Raw genomic sequence first — 19,535 nt, forward strand, 5'->3', positions numbered from 1 at the left:
GTGGCTCGTGGGCTCTAGAGTGCAGGCTCCGCAGCCACGGCTCACGGGCTTAGTTGCTCCGTGGCATGTGGGATCTTCCCGGACCAGGGCTCGAACCCATGTCCCCTACATTGGCAGGCGGATTCCTCACCACTGCGCCACCAGAGAAGCCCCTAAAAACACCTTTTAAATACTTACAAGGAGCTTACACATCAGATTAACACATATGGTGTTTCTTTTTTTTTGGCCACGCCGGCGGCATGTAGGATCTTAGATCCCAGACCAGGGATTGAACCTGCGCCCCTGTAGTGGAAGCACAGAGTCTTAACCACTGGACAGCCAGGGAAGTCCCTGGTGTTTCTTTTTTTAACAGAAATCAAAAGGAAATATGTATAATAAAATAGTTATGTGAGTTGTTAGTTTTAGGTTCCTTGCAAATGGTATTCTTTTCTCTTGGGATGTTTCTATTAGAAAGATTATAATAGTTGTTTTGAAAATGGTCTGGAGGAGGGAATAAATTAGGAGTTTGGGATTAACATATACACACTACTCTATATAAAAGAGATAACCAACAAGGACCTGCTGTACAGCACAGGGAACTCTACTCAATATCTTGTAATAACCTATAAGGGAAAAGACTCTGACAAAGAACATATATACGTTTAACTGGGTCACTTTGCTGTATACCTGAAACTAACACAACATTGTAAATCAAATTTACTTCAATTTTTTAAAATTAGAAAATAAAATGATTTTAAAATGATCTGAAGAAAGTTTTTGACACTATGTGTTCACCCAACCAGTTTATTGAAAATGACTTCATAATTGCCAGGCCCACGGGATGCTTCTTGGCTTTCATCTCCTTTGGTCTTTCTCTGGCAGTGACAGCGGGCCCACTTCTGCCTGGGTGGACACTCTCCCTCCCTCTTGCCTTCGTCCTGTGCCATCCTGCTTCCCTGAGGGCTCCTTTTCAGGATGTTTTTGTTACAAGGGCTTTCTTTCTGCCCACACTTGAGATGCTGTCGTTTCCACATCCTCAGACGTGTTGTGATCCTGTGTCTATGCTGCTGCCTCATTGAAACCTCCTGTAGGTGCCCCATAGTCTGCAAGGGAAGCAAACTCAGATGCCCACGTGGGCAAGTGATGGAAATAAATGAAGATCTGGTTATTAAGGAAAAAAAATAATAAAGCAGCGTAGGAAACCGACAAGGCTTTTTAAAAACTGGAAGGAGGATGTCTCATCTAAAGCCCTTTCCACCTGGCCCAGCCTCAGTTTCCGTGAAGAGTGAAGGCCATACTGACCTCATGCGGTAAACGCTCTCCGTCCCTGGCACCCAGCTGCTCGGGTGAGGCCAGAGGACAAAGGGCCCTCCTCTCCTGGAGCTGACGCCGGTTCTGCAGATCTGAGTAACACAAGGAGTCACACCGGGGCTAATAATATTTAGTATGACCAGATGTTCAAATTTGTTTTAAAAGGGCCTGAAATCCAGATTTTTCTGTGCAATTTGACTTTTGAAAATGTTGACTTACAGTCAGGGAAAGACAAATATCATATGATATCACTTATATGTGGAATCTGAAAAAAATAATATAAATGAACATATTTACAAAACAGAAATAGACTCACAGACATAACAAACTTACGGTTACCAAAGGGGAAAGGGGGGGAAGGGGGGATGGTGGGAGGTAAATTAAGAGTTTGGAATTAACATACATATACACACTACTATATAAAAAATACATAGACAGTAAGGACCTACTGCACAGCCCAGGGAACTACGTTCAGTATCTGGTAATGACCTATAACGGAAAAGAATCTGAAAAAATACATGTATGTATATGTATAACCGAATCACGTTGCTGTGCACTTGAAACTAATACAACATTATAAATTAACTATAGTTCAATAAAAAGTAGTTTAAAAAATACAGGTAGCACCTAAAAACTTAATTGATTCATTAAATGTGGACAAATATTTTAAAGAAGGGTAGAACCTCTTCACACTGTGCTTAACCTCTTTGGAACATTGGTCTCCAAACTACTTTTCTAACATCCGACTCTGAAATTTCAAGGCCTTCGTACCTACACCTGTTCTTCCAGCTTGAGCTCCATCCTCTGTTCACAAGGGACCACCCCGGGCCCCTGGTTTCCTCTGTTACGTCCTCGGGATTGTGCTTCTCGCTAGAATGCGTTTCCATTCTCCCTGTCCCCCCGGTCAGTCAGGACTCACTGACAGCCCAGATGCTGCTTGGAAGGCTGACCCTCATCTCACTGCACAGGGTTTCCCTCACCTTGAAAGGGTTCCGCACTGCCCGTTTTTCCTAAGCAACCTCATTAGAGCACTCAGCGCTGTTTAATGGACCCTGAGCCCATAGAAGCTATGGTTTCATCTCTGTGTCCCGAGAATCTAGCCCAGCACTTGGTGGGCTGGCACTTTGGGCCAACACAGTGCTTCACAGGTACTCGTGGAATGACTGACCAGGCCTGAAATCAGCTGTCTGCAAACTAGCCCTGATGGTAACCCATCAGAGAGCGTCACCTCCCAAACACAGGACAGACATACTCTGTGAAAAGCGACTTTGTTCCACCTGTAAACGATCTCGGTATAAATTACTCTTTGATTTAAAATGCTAGTTATCAACTTTTATACCGCATCACGTCTGAAATAACCACTCAGTCTGTTTTACCCAAATCTTCCTCCCCCCCGCCCCCCTCCCTGGTCCACCTTCACAGCAAGACTCCTGGGAAGGTTGTACCGGCTGCCTTGTGCATTTATCGTTTACCACCCAGGCTCGTCGTGCGATCGAGCAAAAGCTGTGCTCTCCTCCGGTATCTGAGTTTTCTTATTTGTTGCTTTCACAGTCGCAGGGTCACATTAAAGTAGGTGCCGGGTGAGAGCGAAGGGGTGCTGGGTAGAGAGGAAGGGCAAACTGTTGAGTGGGAGCTCTGTGCCAGCGACGTCTAGGCGCCGCGCGTGTGCTGCCCCGCCTTCCCTCTCTGAAAACATCCCCGTGAGTCAGGTAGCATTCTCCTCATTTTAAGGACAAGAAAAACGAGGCTGGAACAGGTTAAGTTACACACCATAGGAGAGCTCTGGCTACTGCTTGAGGACAGAGTTGCATAAGTACAATTGGTTCATTATGCACTTCGTCCTTTTTCATCAGTTTTTTCTTCTGTGAATTCTGTACTGTACAAAGTGTATTAATTTTAGTTGTCTGGTATCTACTGAATTTAGACTTTTTAAAAAACCAACCCGTTGTTTTCATCCATGTCAGACCTCCCTTAAGAAAAGTTTGGCAATGTCCTCTTTACTGTTGTGAAATGCAATTCATAACAGCGATCATCTATTTATATGTGCAGTTGTTTAAAAAATAAATGTAGTGGCCTACATGCTTTGTGAAGCTGAAATAATAACAGTAATTTATATTAAAATACACATGCGCCGTTACAAGAAACGGAAAGCGAAGTAGTCAGATGTTTGTATCTTCTGAGCAGCAGACTCAGACTAAATGCATATGTTTTCTGGTTTTCACTGTGATGCAAAGCGTATAAGCGATGTTCCTATTCGTGATTTGATTTTCCAAAGTAGTAGCTGTTGTTCCAAAGTACAGAAACTTCCTTCGACTTAACGTGATCGTTCTATTTCTAGAAAATTTGGCTTCAACTAAATCTGCAAAACATATTTGTGCTTCTGTGTGGCCGTATAACGTTCTAGACTCAGACGGACGATAGCAGAAATGTTGCCTACGTGAGTGTCCAGCGAACTGTTTGAAAGGCGTGGAGGGCGTGGAGCAAACACCCATTTTGGGGACTGTCCCTTGTTGGGTGTCCACGGACCTTGCCCACTTCACCCCCCCCCCCCATTGAGACCGTGTAAAATGCCCTACGCGTTTCTCACAATTCTCATAAGGGGCAGCCCTGCTCTCCGTGAGTGCCACGGATCGAAACTTTCAAACCCAAGTTAACGTTGGTTAGAAAAGTATTAAGCATTCATTCCATAGGTTTAAGGTACTGTGTGTAGCACAGTGTAAACCAGAAGATGTAAGAATTGATTCCTTTCTTCAAGGGTTTCACAGCCTAGCTAAGATGGATCCCTTGCATAGGCGTAGTTAAAAGTACGTGTTTATCAGGAAGAGAAAGATGGCGGTGAGCTGAGAACAGCCAGAAGGGTCTCACAGAGGCAGCGCAGTACAGAGTGAGAGTTGGAGGACGTGTCTATAAAAGAGTGGCTCTAGAAAAGCTTGGAACACAGATGAGGAAAGGGGGCCAAGGAGCCTGACTGGGGTGAAGGAGTGACTGCCGGAAAGTGATGGGCAGCGATCATGGAAATTAAGTTGGAGCAAAACTGTCATATCCAAATGGAGATTAAATTGAATAATTCATGAACGTCAGATATGGTCGCTCTGTACAAAATATTCAAGTTTTGACATGGCTCTTTAAATGAATTTGAAGTTCGTTACCAGTAAAACTGGAGGGCTTAGAATAGAAGACTTGTACTTCTTTAATTGGGAATGCATTTTCAGTTGTGTCTCTTCTTTGGAAGATTTTATTCTATTTATGCAGTTAAATTTGGGATGAACTCACAGCTGTGGTCCGCAGGGACTCATTGTCTCCATGGACATGGACTTTGAATTCCTAAAATAACAGACCATGGTTTGATGTCTCTTCTGTCTTGGTCTCTTGCAGGTATGATTTTGTAGAGGTTGAGGAACCCAGCGACGGAGCCGTATTAGGGCGCTGGTGTGGGTCTGGCACTGTTCCGGGAAAGCAGATTTCTAAAGGCAATCAGATCAGGATACGGTTTGTGTCTGATGAATATTTTCCTTCGGAACCCGGGTTCTGCATCCACTATAACATTGTCATGCCAGTAAGTACCACTTAGAGATGCCCTTATGTATCTGGATCAGTTGTTTGGTCACTTCTTTTTCTCCTTTTAAACAAGAGATTTAGGAAAACCAAGAACCAAAAACCTTTCCATAGCTTGGTTTTTTTTTATAAATGTCACTATGGTTATCGCTATAATTTATTCACTGCAGATTATTAGTGTCTCCATTGCCTTAAAAGTCCATGCTTTTATGTGATGTTTTAATTTTCCCCCCATTCAGGTGTCATCTTTCCTTTCTGTACCCACCAAAAGTTGATTTTTTAGATGTGTCATTTTATCTTTTTGGGGGGGGAAAGGTAAACTTATTAACTACTTTTCAAATCAGTGTTTTAGTAAAATATATTTTAAAAAGTAGTTATCTCAGTTTTCCTACTTATCTTAATATTTGTCCTGATTAATAATATCGTGGCCTTTGTATCCCAAAGAGGAAGTTTCAAAATTCTCACAGGGATTTAGGAAATCTATTTTTATTTGTATTGCAATTGTTTATTCCCTTTATTTTATGTATTATTTCAAACATTTGTATCTATTTGTTGCGCTGCAACAAAAATATTGAAAACCTTCTGGCTGTTTATCACATGCTGCTTATAATGGTAATTCAAAACTATTTATACAAATATGGTGTCACCTAGTATACTTTTCAAATATGATGAGTATCACCGTTTAAAAGAATATAAAATTGATATCATTAATGATTTCGACAGATTTAGTAAATCAGTATGCACACTGGGAACATGAAATGGTGTGGGCTACATGCATTAATTAACATGTATATTCTAACCAGGTATAAAAATAATGCATCCAGCACACTAACAATTCATGAGGCCAATTAGAAAATATGGGATCAATATTTAACTTCATATTATTATATAATTATTATAATTACAATTAGAATATATATAATTATAATTATGATAATTATATATTATATTGATATGTAAATATTATGAATAATTATACATTAACATATAAATATTGTGAATGATTATACATTATTCATATATTATATAATATTATAATATTATATTATATAATAATTTTTAAACATTGTGAATAATTATATATTATTCATATTATAACATTAAGCAGGAATTTCCCTTTTTTGATTGCCCAAACTCAATTCTGTGGAATAGTATTTAAGCAACTGACTAAATTACGAAATTTAAGTATTGTTTGAGATACAGCTGAAAAGAAACAACAGAATGTAAACTGAAGTTGGAAAAATGATAATTTATTTATTAACAGAATCATTTACTGTTGAAGTTAAGGGAGGTACCTCTAAAATATGCTGTGAATTTACATTGTGAATCTTGATCAATTTTCTGATACAGATTATTTGAGATATCTGTGTCTATTCCATTATGAAATACTTTGCACAGTGTAGATTCTCTACCATGTCCTTTGTTAATTTCCAAAATTTTTCTTAATTTAACTGTTTAACATTTTTATTTAAATTTAATAAAATTTAATAATTTCACCTAGAAAAGTGTTAATATTAGACAAGGATGAACTTATTTAAAAACCTTTTGATACTCTGACTATTTGTTTGAATGAAGCCACTAAGAATCTGTTTATCACCCTTTCACAGTACGCTTCTTCACAGAATTTATGAGTTTAGTATTTGTTTTAAGCCTAAAACGCCCTTGGGAGCCATGAGAAAGCTACACTTACACAAAGTTATACAGTCCATATTTTCCAGTTTGGATTTAGCACATCTAATGTTCTTAAATATTTATGAAACAATCAAATTTTACTGTAAAACATAATGGTAGGTCTTCTATCATAGCGAAGGTTTGATTTATCCCAAACCTGTGACAAAAATAAACTTGAAACTGAGAAGCTGTTTGTACAGTATTTTAAATGAACTAGTGTCTTCACATTATATTAATAGCAGTCTATTATCATCCCACAGAATAAGACATGAAAGCAAAAACATATATGCTGACACCAAGTGTTGCCTTCCTCTGATTTTATGATCTCATAGGTTGCCTGTTTGTATAACCCACGGAGTGGTGTGGAAGAAATAAAATATGTAAAGACAAAAACACAGGAAACGTACAGTGCCTCGCTTAGTTCTGGCCCCATTATAGCTTTTCAATAAGTAGTTGAATACTGAGTTGACCATACAACTCAGTCACCCCAGCTTAACTAACAGCGGATTCACTGACACTTGTGTTTCCATATGTATGTGTGTGTCAGATTCCTGAGCCTGGAGATGAGATAAAGACCCATAAGGATCTGCTGTAAGTACCACCCATCCTCTGGACTGGGAAAGACCCTGCCCCCTGGGTTTGACCTGTTCCCAGGGATTCACTGTGACTAAGACCAGAAACTGCATCTGGAAGACTTTGGGTGAAGAGGGTATTTCTGTTTGCATCATCAAAATTAAGTTCAGTACGTTTTTAGATCGTTGCAGAAATAGTTGGATAAATTGTCAATATGGACTTCGGATTGACACTCTCCTGGGCTCTGTTGAACGTGTCTTTCTTGGTAACTAACTTCTTGGTAACTAGTTGCCCTGCGATGGCTGCCTGGGGAAACAGTTTGCATTATGCTTAGGAAACCATCAGGCTGGGGCCAGAAGAAGCAAGAGAAGAGGACAGTAGGTTCCTGCCTTGCTTAACATGTGTGACCTGGTGATTTTAATCTTGCCAGATGGCTTTCTGGAGTGATCACTGATACGTGAATTGTGCTGTCTCACAAGCTTTGACTCCTCAGGGTGTGAGTTTACTTTGACGGTTTACCTGCCATTCCCTCACTTACCCTTTGCCCTGATCCCATGCAGCCGTGGCTCTCTCCATGCAGCCCACACTCATTCTGCTCTCAACAACTGCCCCGAGTTGGTGAGTGAAAATCGGTGAGCGATTTTGCACTCTAGCCTCCCAGAGTGTTGTGAAGTATCAGTGTACGTTGCTCAAGGGCACCCCTCCCTGCCTGACCCTCTCCCCCAGCATCCCTGCCAGCAGGGCATCATCCATCAGTCTTATCTGTGCACCAGCGAAGGAAAGCCTCAGGGAAGAAAGTTTGCCTTTTGGAGAGGAGACTTTAAAGTTCTGGGGCATTTGCTCAGGGGCAAGTACCCCTCCAAGCCCCTGGATCCTCGCTCACACTTTTTTTTTCCCCCAGAGATGAACTTCATAATTAACACACCCAGCTCCCCAGAGGCCATGGCCTCCCTGATTGCAAACCCCCTGCTGCACAGGAGGACTGAGGGGCCACCGGCCCGATGACTTCTTAATTTTGTAATGATACAGTGCTGTTCAGCACAGGCCCTGAGTGCACTGTGAACTTCCTGCCTTGAGCTGTCGCTGTGCAGCTGTTCAGTGTTCCCTCATCTGCCGTCACCCCTGGGGGGGGGGCGGTGAACCCCCCACGGAGCTATCTCACTTACTGTATGTGACAGAGTAGTGATGATTCATAAACCAGAAAACTGAAGAATCGCAGTAATGGCACGACATACTCTCCTGGTCCTGGTGTATTAGGCTGTATTGCCAAGGTTACATTCTGGTTCTTCTTAAAGAAAGAATGGAACTGGAATCTTTTCTTTTCTTTCCTTCTTTTTCTTTTTGTTGTTGTTGTTGTTGGGGACTGGAGCACACCCCCGGGGTAAAGAAATTAGTGTCTACGTATGACGTCATATGCATTGATGGGTTTAAGCATCCTTACCTGCTTTTTTATAATGATCAGAACGAATGTTTTGCATCTATCGACACATAGAAAAATAAATGTTGAGTTTAATCACATTTTTTTCTGGGATGATTATAGAGAAAGTTTATTTTAATATCCTTTATATTTTACAAAGAAGAGAGTGACCTCCGCAGCCCTCTTTGGGAGCTTGAATGAATATTTATTCCAGTCGACCTTTAAGACTCTGTGGTTCTGATTACCATACATGTTAGCAGGAGAGTTTTAATGCATTAGTTAAAGTTCTCAGAAATAGTTTTTGCTACACGTGTTGCCATTAAAAATTGGGATCGCCTTTGAAAGATGATTTACCCACTCTTTTTCCCTCCACCAGTGAATGAGAGAGAATGTAGTTAAACAAGGGATCCCTTACTATTTCGGACAAAGTGATGCTGGTCTAATATAGTTCATATGTGTTTTATATAGAGATATGCTTTCCTTTGTAATGTTATGTTTTCAGTACCATTTTCTTGATTCCCAGGTACCTTAGACTAAGACATGAATAACATTTATCTTTTCATTTTGCTCTTTTAAGTTGGTATTATAGGCTGTTAGTTTAGAAAAAAAAAACATGGCATAGGATGTTTACCTGAAATTAGAGCTAGTTCTTTGTAGCTTTTAAAAAAATAGTACCAGATTGACTACATTAATTAAAACTTATAGAAGTTTCATGCTGTTTTCAAGAATTATTTATGGAAATGTATATTCCCCAATCCTGCTCCATTAATACGTAATGGAAAAGAAATGCAGGCAATTGGATGCCAAACAGTATATATCCAGCTTTCTGAAGGGGCATAAGGAGTTAATAATGGCTTTGATTTTTGTTTCCTTTATGCTAGAAGAGGGAAAAAAAAGGCCTGGTAGATTAGCAGTGAGAGATTGTTTGGGAAGAAATGAAGCAAAACTGAAATAAAACAGTGCAAGCCTGTTTCTGTTTGGAGGCCACACACAGTGAGCGCCAGCGCACAGTTCAGATCTCTTAGAAAGAAAAGAAAATTTCTTGTTTAATTTTGGAGTAATTTATAATAGAGTATGTGTGTTTCACTCTGGGTACTGTAGCATAAGCACCATTATTTTAAAACGTTAAGAAACCTACAAAGGCTGAAAAATAACATCTTTTCTCATATCAAAAAACGTTGTTAAAAGTGTTCTGTTTTTTAAAAAATCTCAGCCTTCATGTAAAATATACCGCGTAGTTTTGTCAGTCAGTCACTTCACAAAACCATACCTATTTTGGAAATAAACTGCACAAATCCAGATCTGATATGTTTGGTGGTTTTATTCTTTGTATAGAGAACTCTTCTTCTTGAGTATAATATTACTTGTAATCCATACTTTTTTAAATGGTTGTAAGATTGGAGGATTTTCTTTTTCTCCAAACTGGTTAACATTTTGAAGGGTGATTAAACTCCCGCCGCTTTCTTTCAGGATGGTTTTATTGAATATTTTTAAAGAGCTTTAATCTAAGCTTTCTGATCAGAAGTAGTAACTATTTTCAACAGTTTATTTGCTCTCATTTTCAGTTTAATGACTGGATCAGTTTAGATGAAAAGAAATAGATGTTAGCGCCACCGTACACTTGACACCGTGTATTTTGATCTTCTTTACTTTACTGCCTGAAAAGGGGAGGGTGCGGGGCTGAATGAACTGAAGGCTCCTTTAATGCCCAACAATCCCGTGCAGCTCATCTTAAGTTACTTCCACATTTGTTCTATTATTTGTATGATTTTAATGTTTCTTTTTTTAAATACCCAAAATTATTTTTTTAATATTTTTACATTTTTCATTGACCTACAGTTGATTTACAACGTTGTGTTAATTACTGCTCTACAGCAAAGCGATTCAGTTACACACACATATATATGTTATTTTAATATATTCTTTTCCATTATGGTTTATCACGGAATATTGAATCTAGTTCCCTGTGTTGCCTTTTCAATATGTATAATCAATGGCATCTGTTGGATAGCACATCTTTTTTATTCTTATTAGTAAAATCATACCCAGAGAGCAAAGTATGAGAGAGAGAGAGAGAGAGAGAGAGAGAGAGAGAGAGAGGGTCAGTATGGCGGCCACTTTGTGACCCCACCGTGCGTTCTCCTGAGCGGCCTTCTTGTGAAGGACGCGTGGGGAGTGAAGGGGCGGCCGTGCAGCAGCAGGGCCTTCCATGGGGCAGGCTCAGAGGACACTGGAAGCCCGAGGTGCCAATGAGGAATGCATGACTGATCGCCAAAGAGTTATTAATTATGCAGGACGCAGAGAACAAAGCAGTTTAGTGAACATTGGCTCCGGGGCAGAAAGGACTGGGGGTTTCCTTCCCTTCTGGATATGCCAGTAGGTTTATCACTGTTACTATCTTGTCAAGGAATGTCTTACCAGAAGGGCAGATTTGCTTTTATGTTCAGGTTAGGAAAAATTCCAGCTAACTCTCAAACAAGGCATCAAATTCATTGGTTCACTTTATTCCAGCAGCGGGGCTGGAATAAAAATACTTAGAATAATATCCTAACACAAATGCCTTAGGAAAAAAAATGTCAGAATGTATTCAGGATTTTTAAAAATCGTAAATCTTCATAACAAACTGCATTGCATTCCTATGTTATTGTATTAAACCGATTTGAACAAGGAGAAAATTAGGTTTAAACCTTTCAGAATAAAATTCTATTTACCTTAAGAGAGAATTAAGAGAAAAATGTGTTCTTAGAATTTTTTCTGTAGCAGAGAATAGAAGAAGTATTTCAAGTGTTGTATGTCTATACTGGAGTCTGAAACACGTTGAAATGATTTGAATTTTATTAAAATATACAATGTACTTGTATATTTATGTAGGGAGTCTTGAGGTGACAGTATTTTCTTGCATCAAAGAAATTATACAATTGCTGCAGAGACTAAACTCTTACTTGCCTAAGAGCTGTTAAATATATTTTTCTACCCACCCTCTACTCCATGGACACAGAGCTCCCTTTCACGTGAAGGGCATGGGCTGTCTTCCATTTCTGCTGATTCTTTTTGTTCCATTTAATTCCTAGCTATCTAAGAAGGAATTTCACAGATAGAATGATTTGTAGTTGGAAAGAAATAGGCTGTTGTTACAACTGCGGGAATGGTAAAAGGCGCGCAGATCATTTTAAGTCGATGTGCAAGTGGGCTGTAAATTAGAAGTTAGGTGAATTAAAAGTTTGAAGTTTGATTCATATTGTACATCGAAAGCCACAAAGTTTTGGAAGTTTAGGGTTAATACAGCAACCTAAACCCAATGGAGAGCACTGCTCTCTAGAAATAAGTTTGTTACAATTTAAAACGATAAAAGAAATACTTTTTCTTCAATATCCCCATCCATGTTCCTGTTAATTCTTTCAACATTTGTTGAATATGTGTTGAGGTGTTTTGTTATGGGAAAAGTCAGAGGTGTATATGGTATTGCCCTGTGTTTCTAAGAACCTGGCTTATTCTGGACAAGAGATACGTACTGTATACCTATACAAATACAGTGTGTCGGTGTGTCCTATAAGTGGTTTGGAAAGATTTTGAGAAGGAAGAGAGGCGATTGTTGAGAGCAGAGGATGTCATAACTCTTAGATTAAAGAGAAAAAAACTAAACAAGCAAACAAAAACCCTGGGAGTTACCTAGTATAAATTCGATAACAACTGTATGATAAATACCTCTCAAGAGCTTATTAAAATGTATGTTTTCAGATGTCAGAGATTATGATTCTCTAGTTCTGGAGTGGTGCCCAGTTATCTGCATTTTCATCAAATGTGCTTATATATTATGCTCCAAGACGTTCTCACATTGAATTAAGGGCAAGAAATTTCTCTAAACTATAAACTGAGCAGGATACAGAGAGTTTTACTGAAGTTGTTGGGGAAATATTTTTTATATTCGAACTAGCATGAATATTTTATGGAACAGATCGGAGACTCTGCTCGTGTATTCTATAGCTAACGTGCCCATGCATTCTCTATTTTTCAGGACTGCAGAAAAGAGTGGTACTTACTTTCAGATGGATAGATTTCAGATTTTTTTTCAAATTATTCCAGTGAGAATTTTATTTTACATTTTTATGATTTCAGTTTGTAGTACTTGCATTTATTGTACCGACTTTTCTAAGCTGTAGACTAAAACCTATCAATTCTGTCCATTGTCAGTGTTTGTTCCCCGTGGAACTAGGCTACATGACCACCCGCCATCTTTCCTTGGTCAACAGTAGCTTATCTGGGAATTCACAGGTGGCCAAGGTCCAGCAGTGAGGCAGCATTCCGGACAACGTATTCTTTTGTTGTTGGTTGGGATGGGTGTGATGAGCCACTGTCAGTAAAACAAGACAGTTCCAGCCATCAGGAAGTGTTCTTTCATTCTCCTCACTCTGTTTTTTTAACATGTAATTGTAATTTTTGTCTGAGTTACACTTGCACATAGCTTTGAAAGGCGACTCTTTTTCTTAGGCTGGTTACAGACATAGCAGTTGCCCCCTGCTGCCCACTTCCCCTGCCCCGACTGTTGTCCTTTGGTGGCAGGTACTTGTGGTTCTTTTAACTGATGCTCTTGGAATTGACCTTCAGACCTTCAGGTCAAAAAGGCTTTTGTCGCTACTTCTGGCATCTTTGGTTTTAAGAATTGTCTGTGGACGTCGTTGACGTCACGCTCTGGGAGGTGAGACCTTCACTCTTTTCCACCCTCCTGCCTTCACAGACCCCTTCCCATCCATCCCCCCATCCTCCGTTAGATCCTAATTACATCAAGGTCCAAATGCACCCCGTGCGCCCTGGTGGCCGCGCAGCCGTTTCTCACAGCTGAGCCATGAAGGATGCTGTGACTACATTTCCTTTCCTGCCCTCTGTTTTGTCTTATTCTCCCTAGAGTTGTGTCATTTTGTGGTTTGCTGAGCTCTCTGTGTATTTATCATTGATTCATCCCGCAATCATTCCTCAGATTGTGTGAATCTCCTCCCAGTACAGTCAGATGCATCAGGTTTCCTAATCATTTTGTCTTTGGGAAGAAATCCCTGCAGAAGCAGTCTGTCTGCTTCCCTCTGGGCCGGTTGCCCTTTACCTGCTGCACAACCATCATCCTTGGGGTCTCCTTCCACTCCTGCCCTGAGCATCCCCTTTGCGGTTGTCCTGAATCACATCCCTTGTTTGTACCATCTTTTGTCTTCCTCTCTCTTAGTTTACTTCCTTATTTGGGAAGGGAGTAAAACCCCCATGAATTTACTGAGAAAAAGGAGTATCACAGAGAAAGGTTTTGTGACCTCGCGTAGCTGAAAACGCGTTGATTTAACCCTCAGACTTGAATTCTTAGCTCAGTCTAGAATGTGAGTTGACCCCTTCGAAGCTGACTGGACATTCTGTGCATGTGATGGGCTTGCTGATGAAGGTGTTTACTGTCCTGTGAGTAAAGGCGGCTCAGTTCCTTGAAAACCCCCAGATTCTCCTCGCATCTTAGCTGAGGGTGTAATCCTGGCTACCAGCTCTACGGACTCAGAGCTGAGAGTCGACAGCGTTAAGTATAAAGGTTTTTACTCAGCTTCCTCACCCCACATTCAGAATAACATCACTGCTCCCTTCTATGCTTGGGTTCCCCAGGCCATAAATGCTCAGTTTTATCCTGTTCAGGGTACAAGTCCGAGCAGGGAATATGTCCCTCTCTGCCCCAGTGGGGAAGTCTTTCTGGGGTGTCTGATGGCTTTGCGATCTCCAGCCCGTCCCCCTATATGCAGCCTCCCTGTCGTCACCACGCCCATAGGTACCCGACGCCCCGCCTGCCAGAGCTTTTGCGTGGTTCTTCTGTGTCAGTCAGGTTGCTTCCTGGCTTTGTCTCCTGCAGGTCCAGCGATGCAAGGACTACGCATCCACCTGCGTGTTGGTTTCAGAATGTTACCGCAGTAGGCTCCTTTCCAATTTTCTTTGGCCTTAACGATTATGCATTTAAAAAATAGCTTTAGAACAGAGCTAAAGTCACCATCTTTTCCTTTTTTTCCTTTTATTTATATAGCAACGTCCTTATTAAAGACTAAGTTGTTATTTGCTTGAGAAAATATTCAGAAACTCTGCAGTCTGTGGAGAACACACTGTGTGCCAGGTGCCATGCTCTGTAATTGGCTTTCAGGAATTGTTACCAAACACGAGTGTTTGGGCCCAATACACAGTGAGATGAAACAAACCAAAACATTGGTGTTTGGAGCAGAGAAAAGTTTACTGCAGGGCCATGCAAGGAGACGGGTGGCTGGTGCCCAAAAGTCCCCGAACTCCCCCAAGGCTTTCAGCAAAGCATCTTAAAGGCCAGGTCAGGGAGGGGCGTGGCAGGCTGTTGCAGACTTCTTGGTAGCAGCATCCTTTGTTCTTGCAGCTGTCCATGTAGGTCAGGTCATGATGTTTCTATAAACCTCCAACAAGATGAATGTTATTCTCTGTTCTGCAACGTTTTGTCTCAGATGAATGAAAAGTGTTATACCCTTAAAGGTCAGAGCCTTGAGAATGGGCTGTCCTGTATGTTTCAGGCTGTAGGCATTCTTAACTTGTAGCAAAAGCAACAAAATACAAAGATTAAAGTAAAAGAAACAGATCCAATATGGAGTCAGATATCTTCTTCCCTATTACAGAATGACTCTCGGTTATCCTCCCAGGCCAGGTAAAATAAGCCCATATAGAAGTCGCTTTGCATGATGATGCTAATATTATGTTTACCTTTTTAAAGTTGGACAGGCAGAGAGGACTTGTTCAGCTATTTCACTTTTCCTGAACTATGTTTCAGTATTAGTGTCCTGTCTAGTAGTAACCATAGGACACCAACCGTGATGCATTCTTTCTCTTTTTTTAATTGGGATATAATTGCTTTACAATGTTGTGTTAGTTTCTGCTGTACAATGAAGTGAATCAGCTGTATGTATATACACATCCCCTCCCTCTTGGACCTCCGTCCCCCCACCATCCCACCCATGTAGGTCATCACACAGCACCGAGCTGAGCCTATACAGCAGGTTCCCACTAGCTGTCTGTTTTACACATGGTAGTGTATATACGTCCATCCTAATTGCCCAATTCATCCTAAATAGACATTTCTCCAAAGAACACACACAGATGGCCAAGAGGCACGTGAAAAGGTACTCAACATCACTAATTATTAGAGAAATGAGGTATCACTCACACCGGTCAGAATGGCCATCATCAAAAACCCTACAAACCATAAATGCTGGAGAGGGTGTGGAGACAAGGGAACCCTCTTGTACAGTTGGTGGGAATGTAAATTGATACAGTCACTATGGAGAACAGTATGGAGGTTCCTTAAAAAACTAAAAATAGAACTACCATACGACCCAGCAATCCCATTACTGGACATATACCCTGAGAAAACCATAATTCAAAAGGACACATGTACCCCAGTGTTCATTGCAGCACTATTTACAATAGCCAGGACATGGAAGCAACCTAAATGTCCAACGAGAGATGAATGGATAAGAAGACGTGATTCATTCTTTACACGTGTCAGTTGTAACCAAACAGCTCATAGGATCCATACATTTGAGAAAATGCTGTCGTTAAGAAGAGTCTTCAAATATTCACTTGTTTGAGTTATGCTATTAAAGTATTTGACTGTTTCAAACATTAAACCCAGAACTTTAAAATTTTTACCTATTCCTTTAACTAATATGATATACTTGTATTGTTATTTATTGAAGGTTACTTTAAAACCACATGAACCTGATTTTATATATCATATAACCTTCAATTTTTACATCCTCTGACAGTCTTAGAACAAAACTAAAGAGTCAGTGTGATTAGTGTTATGTACTTCTGAAGAGGTCGATTTTTTTTTCTTTTAATTGAAGTATAGTTGATTTACAGTGTCGTGCTAGTTTCAGGTGTACAGCGCAGTGATTCAGTTATACGTGTGTGTGTGTGTATCCTTTTTCAGATTCTTTTCCCTTATTCTTATAAAATATCAAGTGTAGTTCCCTGTGCAGAAGTTAATTTTTGAAAGTCAAGTATATTTTCAACATATTTTGGAAAGGAGGTGCTCAAGGATGTCATCTTGGAAGTAGTTGAATCAGGCAGAAGAGAATGAACACATGTTGACGGCTTGATGGGCGCTTTTAGGTCATTGAATCCCCATACTGCGGTATTACCACCATTTTCCAGGTTATGACTCGGAGAAGTGAGGATGCTAATTAGGGTTTTCCTCACTCTAGTTAAAGCCAGGCTGCTTCTGCGCTGGTTTGGGAAATATATTAGGAAGATCACTGAGGACGGAAGAGCAAATGTTTTCCTGTTAAAACACCTAAGTTTTATTTCTGCTGATTACGATGTCATGGCTTGTTTAGGAACTTTGAGAAGCTGGTGAACTAAATTAGAATTTGCCAATGTTGTAAAAATGATAGTGGTAATCAATATTGAGGGTTATTGTACTTTCTCCACACGCTTACCTTTAAAATGCAAACAAGACATATAAAGCTCCTTTAAAGGTCACTTTCAAAGTAAAGGCAATGTTACAAAAAGAAAAAAAAAAGGTAAAAACGCCGATGGAGTTAATAATTTCACTTATCCATCAAATTCAATTGCTATTGAAAAATTACAGCTCCCTGTAAGTACCCTAGCACTCTTTTCAGCTCCAAAGAATTTTTCAGAATTTCATCATGAAGGAAACTTTGAAGGCTAAAATTGATACAAAGAAATAGGAAAATCAAGTTGGAAAACAAGCGTAACAGGGTGAACGAGACTCCACTGAAAGTCTCCTATGAAGCACCTACTCAGTGAGTCCCACTGAAATAAGAAAGACCCAGAGCACTTTTAGTTTGCAATTTTGCAATCTGTGCACAGTGTCTGAAATATAGCAGACGTTTGGTAAGATTTGAAATGAATGGAAGAGGAAACGCTCATGTAAGCACGAATTTGCACAGGGCGTGCCATTTCGCAGCTGTCTGCCGGGTGGCTACTTGGGGGCCACCGAAGACCCGGTGAACAGAGAGGAAATTCAGGCACCTAAATGTCCTGGTGTCTTGGCCCCAGAACAGAGGTCCTGCATCTGCCTAGGTGTTTCCACTTGAGAGAACTGAGTCAGGTTTTAAATGATAATGGAAAAGAATATGAAGAAGAATGAATATATGTGCATAACTGAATCACTTTGCTGTACGACAGGAATGAACACAACATCGTAAATCAGCTACACTTCAATAAGATAAATTGAAGTACACACTGTACACACTGCTACATTTAAAATGGGACCTACTGTATAGCACGGGGACCTCTGCTCAATATTCTGTGATAAGCTAAATGAGAAAATAATTTGAAGAAGAATAGATACGCATATATGTATGACTGAATCACTTTGCTGTACACCTGAAACTAACACAACATTTTTAATCAACTATACTCCAATATAACATAAAAAGTTTTTTAAAAAGTAAGTCAGCTTTTGTTTTAGTGTGAGTAAAACTAACACTGTTTACTTTACTAGTGGAAGTAAAACTTCCACTATTTCGGGAATGCCTGCCTCGTACCTTTGCCTGTGTTTTCCCACTGCAGGTAGTTATTCAGAAGCTGGATTAAGGCTGTCATCTGCCTTAAAATACTATATGAATTATTTTAAGTACTCCCAAAGCAGGTTTGCTTAATAAAAGCTAAGGTGTCTATTAAAAACTTTTATTTTTTTCCTTTGGAAGAATAATAGAAAAGGCATTGAAATGGCAATTATCTTAAGACTCTAAAATAAAATCTGAGATAGGAATAGGAAGTAAGCGTGGATAGCTCCAGGTTAGCCTGTGTGAGTGCCTTAATACCGTCTCTGAAATTGTGCTTTTAAATTTCACACGGTCACTGAAGAGGAAATGCCTTTTTCCAGAAGAATAACATTCTGATACAGCTTGAAAAAAAAAGGCATTTTCCCGCCGGGTATAAGTTAATGAAATAGCATTAAGTATAATTAGTCGTTTTAGGAGAAGACATGTGAAATACACAGAATTGTTCCAGAAACAGAAAGACACTGCATGCCAAGGCTTGACTTCCAGTGCTTGAGTGAGGCAATGCGAAAATACATGACACATCTTTTGGACGAGATCCTTCAGAAGTCATCTCAAACGTTCTGACAGAAATATTTTCCTTTCTTTTTGGAATATGATGAGTGATGCTTTGTGGTATTCTAATCCCATTACTGGTAAAGGTAATAAAAAGAACTCCCGAATCCACCCAGGCCTGCAGTGTTTTGTTTAAAGTCGGGGGATCCCTTTCAGACTCGGTTTTCTGCAGGGAACTGACTTGGCCCTGAGTTTAGTGTTTGCCTCTTGCGCAGTCACCTCGTGGAACTCCAGAAGAGTTTCATATTTTGTGACTCGATGTCAAGAAGGGTACGTCTGACTGACGTCTGTAATGGTGACGACACTGATTGAGAATTGTGTGTTCATACTGCGTATTTAAATGGGTCCCCAGACCTTGGGATCATGCTTTCCGTTTATCCTCAGGTGATGTTTTCTCTTCCGATAGAATTCCTTGTTACCTAAAAAGCCTTCACTGTTGCCCCTGGCTTGCCCTAAATGGCACAAATGGTGTGGCATCATTCCACGCGTGAGCAATTGAAGGAAATGTAACTCTTGGAAAGCACCGTCTTGGACCTTCCGTCGGGGCCCTCGTGCATCTGGTTTTCACTTCTTTATATTGTGAGGTGCGGCGATTTAGCTTAAGTAAAAGGGTTCAGTCATTCGACTTGAAGGTAGATGGCATTTTATATTTTAACTGTAATTTTGTATCAAGCTGATTTTAAAAACTCCAGTCTACCAACATGAATAATCGTAGTACAAACCATTTCTGTAACATCTGCTACTGTATTGGATTCTTGATATATGTCATCTCGTTTCTTTTTTTTGGGCTGCGCACCATAGCTTGAGGGATCTCAGTTCCCCGACCAGGGGTGGAAGCCAGGCCCCGGCAGTGAAAGCACCGAGTCCTAACCACTGGACCACCAGGGAATTCCCTCACTTATTCTTTAGAATAACTA

At 40.2% G+C, this 19,535-nt stretch overlaps 1 protein-coding gene across 3 annotated transcripts in view; it reads left to right on the top strand.

The window, feature by feature from the left end:
* PDGFC (platelet derived growth factor C) overlaps window positions 1-19,535 on the top strand; it is a 217,851-nt gene that overhangs the window by 157,996 nt on the left and 40,320 nt on the right. For all 3 annotated transcript variants that reach the window (XM_030865766.3, XM_060299890.2, XM_060299889.2), the window contains one exon: window positions 4,666-4,846. In XM_030865766.3, coding sequence (XP_030721626.1) covers window positions 4,666-4,846 — 181 coding nt within the window. The remainder of the gene's footprint in view (window positions 1-4,665; window positions 4,847-19,535) is intronic.

Source organism: Globicephala melas, chromosome 5 (assembly GCF_963455315.2).
Source record: "Globicephala melas chromosome 5, mGloMel1.2, whole genome shotgun sequence".
Lineage (NCBI taxonomy): Eukaryota > Metazoa > Chordata > Mammalia > Artiodactyla > Delphinidae > Globicephala > Globicephala melas.